Genomic DNA, 10,013 nt, shown 5'->3' on the forward strand with positions numbered 1-10,013 from the left:
GCACTACTAATTAACTTGCGACATTGATGCAACAGTGGTTATTTGAGTTACTGTTACCTTTCTATCAGCTCAAACCAGTCTGCCCATTCTCCTCTGACCTCTGGCATCAACAAGGCATTTGCACCCACATAACTGCCGCTCTCTGGATATTTTCTCTTTTTTGGACCATTCTCTATAAACACTAGAGATGGTTGTGTGTGAAAATCCCAGTAGATCAGCAGTCTCTGAAATACTCAGACCAGCCCGCCTGCTACCAACAACCATGCAATCACCTTTCTTCTCCATTCTGATGCTCTGTTTGAACTGCAGCAGATTGTCTTGACCATGTCTACATGTCCAAATGCATTGAGTTGCTGCCATCTGATTGGCTGATTAGAAATTTGTATTAACGGGCAGTTGAACAGGTGTACCTAATAAAGTGAGTGTATATGAACAAAATCTTTTAGAGCAAGTGGTGGATGACTAAATTTGGATGTAAGTTTTATTTTGGGGTGATACATTCCTTTAATTATAGACAAAATAGCATTGAACATGCTGCTAGCATGCAATAACTTCTTTGGTAGTAATAATTAGCTTAGTTTCACGCTTAATTAGTTTAAATTTGTTTTTTTATATGTTTCTTATGTCACTAGCAATTTAAAGCCTGTTATTAGCATGTTATGTTGTTAGCATGTTACATTGTTAGCATGAAATAACATGTTGCTAACATAACTAGCATGTCTCAACATCCTGTTACATTTGTTTCATGCTGTTAGCTTGTTTCAACCATGGCTTGTACATTGTTAGCATGTGTAAGCATGATTAGATGGAGGACAAGGGATTGAAGATGAATCCAAAGAATCTTGATGAACTCTGGAAGTCCTGCAAGAACGCTTTCTTTGAAATTCCAGATGACTATTAATAAGTGATTTGAGTCATTGCAGAGATGTATGGATGCAGTCGTCCAAGCTCATGGAGTTATACACAATATTAATTCTTTCCCACTGCACCATGACTTTATATTCTATACTGTGCTTTATTTCTGTTAAGTGACAAAACTTTTGTCTAAGCAAAATCAGACCTTATTGTCCTATTAAATAACTACAAATCAAAGCATGATCAAATTTTATTTTGGTAAAATAGGCGTAATCTAGAGGCCGTTGCCTTTCACTTAAAGGGAACATAGTTTACCTCTTTTTTCTGATTTAATATTAATATTATGGTTCTTCTGAGTGTGCCAGTTTAGGTTCAGTTCAAAACACAATTCAGATTTGTTTATTATAATGTGTTAAAAAGTGTCATGTTGGGGGCGTGTCCACAGTTCACTGATTTAGGGGTGTGTTGCTTCACATGTAAATTAGTTTCGGCTTCCCGCCCAACGTAACAAGGGGGCGGGGCCATGAGCTCACCCGCTCTGCGTTTGCAACAGATAGGCAGACGGAGAAGGAGAGACAGAGGATCACCATTCAGTCGTACATGTACGACTCTGACACAGACCAAGCAGAGAGTACAAAATCATGTGTCTTTGTACAGTTTTACAGCCAACTGTGTGCTAGTTTCAAATGCCGAGCTTGTACACTGAAACTAATAATTACGCACACTGAATTAACTTTGACTGAGGCACCAGATGCGCCGCTCGAAGCTGCGACACGGCACACCAGACACTCTCTGTGGCGCAGCAGAAGCATGAAGTGTCCCAAATCGTCGCGCCACGCATTTTTAATTCTAAACATAGGTTTCTGCTGTGGTCCGCGGCGCCCAGTCGTCGACTTGAGTGTACCCTGATAGAAACTATGTTTAGAATTCTAAAACGCATGCTAGTTAAAATCACAGGGAGCTTCTGCGATCGCGAGAAATGCAAACAGCTGAAGTATAAGGTAGACTCAATGAGAAGTACACATGTTTGCAAACTTACCTAAAGATACAACCAATAATTCCGATTAGAGCGATAATGTGGAGAATATTGCTCTTGTGTTGAGCCCAAATGAGCCTTGCATCTAAAAATAGAGCTAGGGTGTTCCTTTAGTGATATCGCTTTGACTCACGCTGAAAATGGCAGACGTGAATCAACAAACTGAGGATATGATGACGCGCCTGTCAATCAATATTGGTGGGCGGGGGGACCGCTCTCCTACGTCAGGTAGCGGTCGATTTGAAAACAGCTCCAATTGGTCCACCGTTTTTTATGTTGTTAAATTGAAAAAAAGCACTGGGTGTGTTTATTTCACCCTAATATGACAGTCTATACACCATACATGCACATATGTCTGTCCAAACAGCTTGAAAAGTAGATTTTTTACCATAGGTGCCCTTTAAGCCATTTCTGATACCAAATGATCAGCTAGTTGTCATTATCTGTTGTTCCTAAAACTTGGATAGGCAACAAGACTTTTGTCATTATAGTGTAGTAGAATTCAGTTTATTGTAAATGTATATTTACTATACATTGCTGTAGTATTTATATATGGCTATGATAATAAAAACAAAACACATTCTCAGAAATAAATAAATCTGTATTAAAGCGTTAGTCCATGAATATTTTGCATGGTGAATGTGTTTTTGGAATAAATAAGCAGCCACTGTCACTGACCTCCAAATCATACTTTTAATCCAGTTAATACCAATTGAATCTCAATTAAGCAGGAGTCCCAACCTTTTGTCCTCGTTGCATATTCTTGACTGCGCATTTAATCAGACGCATCTACAATGAAAAAGCAGAATGTAATTTGAAGTGATCAGATCATATTAAGCAGACTGGTATAGCTGCACTCGCAGTAATCAGCATGTGTGCGGCGTGCAGTAATAATGACATTAGAGACCTCTGCTGTTCTTTGTTAGCCCATTAATCCACCGTTTGTCACCATTGTTTTACGCAGCTCTGGAAAGTAAATGCTGTGGACGCGCAGCAGCAGGTGTTGTTCGGTTTGACTTTCTCCACCGGCTCGGTTTAATTAGTGAGCGTTGTCGGGTTTTTGGGCTCCTGTGGAGGAACTCACTGCGAGCAAACATGTTTGGAGGTGTTGGTAATGAGCGAGGGAGGAGATGCGGAGAGATGTGAGTCCTGAGGGAAGATTCCTTACAGAAGAACGACGCTCGATGAGTTGCAAACTCGGGTCATGTTGACGTGATGAAGTCTAGATTACAGACAAACATACATTCGATTGATTCCTCTGGTGGAGGAGACGTGTTGCTGTGAACGCAGTGGAAAGGCTACATCGTGTGGTGATTATATAAATTTACTTTTTTTTTTTTTCATTTTAAAGCTGCAGTCCATACTTTTTTTTAGGACAAAAATTACATGAAATCAAGTACATAGCCTTAAAGTTGTGAATTTTAGCTTTGAACAATGTCTGGTTGAGTTTGTTCAGTTTGAATTCACTACACTATACTATATATATATATATATATATATATATATATATATATATATATATATATATATATATATATATATATATATATATATATAGTAAAATACCACATACATACTGTTCAGTTCGCTACTGTATTATGCACTGTGTTGTATGTAATAATAATACAAGAAAACCTTTTTACTGTAACTTACTGCATATCAGGAATTTGTAGTATTCTACTGTAATCAAAGTAATCAAGTACTGCTACTATAGTTGAAGACAAAAATTAGACTGTTAATGAAAATATGGTCAGTTAACATCTTGGATGATAAAATGTGTTTAAAATAGACTCATGAATGAAAATTACTTTTGTAAACCATTTAAAATGGATATAATAATAATAATATAAAATTACTGTTGCACATGTTCTCCTTCACTTGTTTGGAGTATAATAATAAAAAAAAGTATAAATAAATACAAAAACAAAAGTTTTTTTCTGCTAGTGTTAAATGTAATTAAATTACAGTAAAGGTACTGTAAATATTATCATACTGTAAAATTTATATGTGGTAAAGTGCATTTTACCATAAAAAGAAATTGTGGTAAGGCTATTTTACTGTAAAATAAAGTTGCAGTAAGGCCCTGCTATTGTAAAACAGTAAACAGTGCCAGTAAGCTACTGCAAAAATACAATAAAATGTCTATCAATTTACTGATTTTTGAATACTATAATTTTGTTTTTATCATACTATATTGGAGGGAAGTATTCAATTTCAGACACAACCTAAGCTTCTAATAATGTTTATCTTTGTTTTGTCTTTGTCATTAATCATTTTACATATAAGTTTTACAATTTCTAGCATGGACTTTGATGACTACCCTAGCTGTGCTTTATGTGATATGGAAGGTTGAAAATGGTGTGGACTTGTTTGGTGCTGTACAATTCAGACAACCAGGCAAATTCCTGATTTGCAAACGCGGTGAAAAATTTGGCTAAATTCAGATTTGTAAACTGACGTGAATCATGCGCTGCTTGCTTCAAATTCGCAATTTGTGCAGTGCCTTTCACTCGGATCATGACATTTGCATTGCCTCATTTAACTAACCACACCATAGTATGTCAATCGTGTCTTTGCCTAGATTTAACATGTAAATCGCTTGCATCTAATGCTTCATCAGTGTCTGCTGTGAACACACTATAATAAAATTTGAGGCCTTGAAACGAAGAACCATATGAATCCATATTTTCAAATTTTGAGTAATAATTTTTTTTTATTTGGATTGGGAACATTATATTATATATTTTACTTGAAGATAGACAACAAAAGCTTCTCAATTCTAAGGAGAAGTTATGGTGATTTTATATTTATTAAATGTGGAAGAACAGTATATGTCCAGTTAGTGTGGAATAACAGTATAACTCCAATTTATCAAATCACTTTAAACCACTAAAGATCTGATTCCTGTATCTTAGTTTTAATACAGTAACAGAAACTTCAGATTAATATTAAGCATTTCTGTCAAGTTTATTATAATTATTATTATTATTATTACTTACAAACAGAAAATACAGTATGAAAAATGTACAATACATAGACCTTCTTACAGTACAGGCAATAACAATCAATTATTAACAATAAATAAATACAACAATAAATACATACAATGCAGACACACATCATAGCTAAAAATTGTCATTTATTTAGATTAGCTGGCACAGCGCACCTGTGTATTTAACCCTACTAATTAAAACTGTTCTCGCGATCCGCCATCTCACGATATAAATAAATATATAAACAAATAAACTCTGCTTGCCGTATTTACACAGGACTGGTGGGAAATGTGCATTGATTCAGCTTTATTATATATGGTATGTGGTTTATTTTGATTGGTTAACTGTTTTTGTGGTGTTTAGCACTTATCACCTCTTTCAGAGGATTTTACCCTGGTTTTTGTTCTCATCTTTGATTCAAATATGGTTTCCCAGCATGCCTTAAAGCCATGGTCCTTAACCACGATCCTGAAGGACAACACTGCATGTTTTGGATGTCTCCTTTGTCTGTCACACCCATTACAGGTCTTTCAGTCTCTGCTAATGAGCTGATGATCTGAATCAGGTGTGTTTGGTTAAGGAGACATGGAAAATGTGCAGAGCTGGTGGTCCTCCATGAGTGTGGTTGAGAAACACTGCCTTAAAGCCTTCCTTACTCTTTCCTTTCATTTGTTCATGTCGGCTCTCCTTTTTTTGCTGAGGATTTGCCTTTTACGTCTGAAGTGGACATGACAACAAGCAGCATCTTCATTCTTCTTAGTGGACACAAACGTTTTTTCCGCATGAAGCTAGATTACTCTTTAAAATGCAGACTCATGGTCGCGTGATAATATCCCCAAACTGTTTCTGTATACAAAGTTCCCACATACAATTCATGTCACATGGTTATCTGTTTTTTTTGGGGGGGGACTTATACGGTTGTTCGTGGCATACACATTTGTTTTGTTGTATAAACGGCTTCATTATTATCATATTATTTGATCTATGATCGGTGATGAGTGCCTCCATATTAGTCTATGCTGCAGGAAATATAAGAGCTGCTGGATTTACAACATGTTAATTCATAAATTTCTGCCAAAACACATGAAAGTAAGCGACATACAGATCATGGACATTATGAACAATTAGCAGATTTATTAATTTGATTAATGCTTCTTTTTAAAGGCAGACTCACAAATTTATATCAATTATTTGAGGCATGTATTTATCAAAAGTGTTTTATCCATACAGTGGCAATTTTACGATGACATGTGTGATTCAAATAAGTCATTTTTACAAAATACATTGTGGCTGGAAATGCATTCACTGCATAAAACATATGCCAGAGTAATTGGCGGTTCATTCCCCTGTGATGACCCCAGATAAATTAGGGACTAAGCAAAGGAAAGTGAGTGAGTGACAAAATATACAGCAAGCACATACTGTGGGACTTTACAACCTGATTTCATAATAAATAAACTTTAATTCCAACTAAACCATCCATATTCAAAACTCCTTTTGGGAACACTTTAGTTTAGGTCACGAATCGTGCTATTAACTACTGGCTTATTACCTGTCTATTGTTAAGATTTATTAACTGTTCTTTAGTAGTTGTCAAGTACGATCTTATTCTACATCCCTAATCATACCCAAACCCAACTACTACCTTACTAACTATTAATAAGCAGCTAAATAGTAGTTTATTAACCTAGTAGTGTTAGTTCAAGGTTTGTTAATATCATGAATTGTGACCTAAACAAAAGCCTTACCCTACTTTTTCAGTACTTTTTTCTTTTCTTTACTTTGGACAATCTGCAGTGACTTTCTTGGACAATCTGCAGTGACTTTCCCTTTCATATGCTTTACATGTGTATATACGAATTTCGTTTTATGCAGACACCAAACTGGGACATCTCTCTGTTTTATGAAGATGAAAACCGCATGCATATTCCTCTCACACCTGTGGTTTAACTTTGACTTGAAACTTTCTCTCTCTTTTTTCCTCATTCTGCATTGTTTCAGAATGAGCCACAGTGCCTCAAACAAACGCAGAGTGTCTTTGATCTCTCTCTGTCTTTGGCTGTTCCCTCTCTTAGGTTTACATTCCCTGCAGAACCGCTATTGTTCTGGCCAACGAGGAAATCGATTACTGCTACTGAAACACAATCAGCGAGATGGAAAGCCAGCACACTTCTGTGACTCGACCTACCTCCATTCACAGCCAACATCCGTCACAAACCACATGCTCGCCAGCTAACTTCTTGTGAATATCTGCCAATGCCGTTTCCGTTCTGTCACTGTTCATGTTATAGAGAGTTCAGACAATAATCAACATTTGCTGGTAATTTACTCACCCTAGGTTCATTCAGGGTGGCTTTTTTTTCTTCTGAAGAATATTAAATAATATGTTTAGCTGAAAAATGTGCTCATTGGTGACTTCTAAAATGTAAGTAAATATACATATATAGGCAACACTAAACTAAAACACATGGCTTCTGAGGACTTATGAGGTGGTAATGTTGAAAATAATGTTTAATTTCTTTCACAGACTGATCATTTTGCTTCATAAGACCTAATTTTTTTCATTAGAAGCCATAGGTATTCATTTTGTTATGCCTGCATTAGGTTTTTTTGACTCTCAAAGTTTCAATATCCATTGACTTGCATTTTATAAATTGCCATGGGCCACATATTTGTCTAAAAAGTCCCTACTGAAGAAAAAATGGTCTTGAATGACCTTAAGGTGACTAAATGAGCATGTAAATGAAACTCTAAATATCCAACCCCGATATTTTTGTAAGCAAAATTTTAAAAAATTGTCATCAAAGATCACTGATGGTTTATCTGTGTAATAACAAATTCAATTTAACTTGCTAACTTGACTAGGCAATTAGGTATTATAAGCAATATCTGTGTGCACTGTGTTCATATGAAAGTAAATATAATTCATTTGCATAGAGAAAATGTGTTTTTTCTGCGGTTTAATTTGAATTTGAAACTACATGCACTTTTTTGGGATATTGTCAGTGTATAAATATTTATGTGCACTAAATCATCCGAGTTTAAAAAATAAATACATAATGTGAGTGATGTATCTATTATATTTTTGATACACAAAATTTGTGTGAATTCATGTACAATGTTATATATTTTTTTCTGACAGACTGTTGTTCAGTGCCTTTAAAATTTGTCAGTCATAGCCAGTATTACAAAAACACTTTATTATTATTTTTGCAACTTTTAGAACTCTCCTAGAGTAAACTGTTGAGTTTTACCTATTTTTAATTAATTCAGCCAATCTCTGGGTTTTCAGTGGGAGCACTTTTAGCTTAGCTTAGCATTAATAATTGAATCGGATTAGACCATTAGCATCTCACTCAAAAATTACAATTAATTTGATAATTTTTCTATATTTGAAGCTTGACGCTTCTTTGGTTTCATCATGTACTAAGACAAACAGAAAAGGAAAAGTTGCTATCTTGAAGGCTAATGTGGCTAGAAACTATTCTTTTGCTCTGGCATATTAATCAAGAAACTTTGCTGCCATAACATGGCTCCAGCAGGTGCAGTCATATTACTTAGTGTCTTAAACAGTTTATAGCAACATTTCATTTTCCATCATCAGTCTCAGTACACAATTTAACTACAGAAGAGTCAAGCTTTAAATAGGAAAGTTATCGAAACTCTTTGGTCATTTTTGAGTGAGATGCTAATGGTCTAATCTGATTCAATTGTCTATGCTAAGCTAAGCTAAAAGCGATCCTGCTAGACCCAGAGATCGGCTGAATGGATTAAAAAATTTGTCACATTCAATTGGTAAACTGTAGGGAAGTTGTAAAATTTGCCTATTGTCCAAAAATAAAGTGGAGTGTTCATTTAATTAGACAAAATTTTACTTAATTTCTGTATTATTATAGGCATAATAAAGTGTGTGCTTATAACAATTTCTATTTAATTTTCTTTTAAAAGACAGTCATGTAGCTCAGAGAAAGTGTTCATTCGCTGTCCAACATGTTAGCGTCTAGTATCATATATTTTCTTTCTCTTTATTATCAACAGCTTTTCCAGTCTTCACAGAGTGTTAGTGTGAAAATAAGAGGGAATTATTATAATCCAGAAGATTCTCTTTGAATCATCATGTGTCGCTTATTTTCCTAGACTTTTTTTGTGGTTCCAAGAATCTAAATGTAGCCTCAGTGAATTTGATGAATTCTTTTAGATGTACAGCACTTGGTAGCATAATCTATTTGGGTTATACTGGGAAACAGCTTTCCAGAAAGCATATTGAATGAAGGATCATCTTCACTGTGATAAATACAGCAGCTAGTGTTGCTTTTATATATATATATATATATATATATATATATATATATATATATATATATATATATATATATATATATATATATATATATAAAATACAGGGGAAAAAAAAGTCAAATTCTACTTTTTGTGATGGTCAACACATGTTGTGTGCAAAGTGAAACACTGTGTCATTTGTGTGAAAGCCATACTGAAATAAAAGCACTTCTAGAAAAGAAATGCCTGATTTCTTGCTTTTATAAAATTTTGGTTTTAAAATTTTAATTAAATAAAATTCTCAATTTTATAGACACAATATGTATTTTTGTCCCATTAAAATATTGACGAAAAACCACTAGAGATAAAAATGAATCCAGAGAAAGAAGCAATTTTTAAATAGTGACTTACTCTACTTCATACTACCATGGCAATGTGTTTTAGTGATGGGTCATTCTTAAATGATTTGTTCATTTTGAACTAATCTTTTGTATCTCTCGAGAACGATGAGTCCTCTCTGGGAGTTATTCGCTCATATGCGTACACGCACATTTGTACACGTTGAGTTTCATTTTCGAGTCTTTATCGGGTTTGAGTCGATTATTCATCACGTGAAAGACAGAAGCCAATCATATGCAATCAGAGCCTTAAATATTTGATCCGTTCATCTCACGAGTCCTCAGGTTTGAGTCTCTACATGCTGTTGTGTGATGAACGAACGAGTCAAAAACCAGAAGTCTTGAACTGAACTAATGATTGCTCCTTTGGGTTCTGATTGTGTGCTTTGGTTAAGCTAGGGGTGTCCAAACTCGATCTTGGAGGGTCCGTGTCCTGGAGAGTTTAGCTCCAAC

At 35.0% G+C, this 10,013-nt stretch overlaps 1 protein-coding gene across 1 annotated transcript in view; it reads left to right on the forward strand.

The window, feature by feature from the left end:
* Nucleotides 1-9,237, forward strand: part of gbe1b (glucan (1,4-alpha-), branching enzyme 1b) — a 239,455-nt gene extending 230,218 nt beyond the window's left edge. The window contains exon 16 of the mRNA XM_056473198.1: nucleotides 6,960-9,237. Coding sequence (XP_056329173.1) covers nucleotides 6,960-7,022 — 63 coding nt within the window. The 3' untranslated portion in view covers nucleotides 7,023-9,237. The remainder of the gene's footprint in view (nucleotides 1-6,959) is intronic.
* Nucleotides 9,238-10,013: the final 776 nt, after the last annotated feature.

The sequence above is a fragment of the Danio aesculapii genome, chromosome 15 (genome assembly GCF_903798145.1).
Source record: "Danio aesculapii chromosome 15, fDanAes4.1, whole genome shotgun sequence".
Classification (NCBI taxonomy): Eukaryota; Metazoa; Chordata; class Actinopteri; order Cypriniformes; family Danionidae; genus Danio; species Danio aesculapii.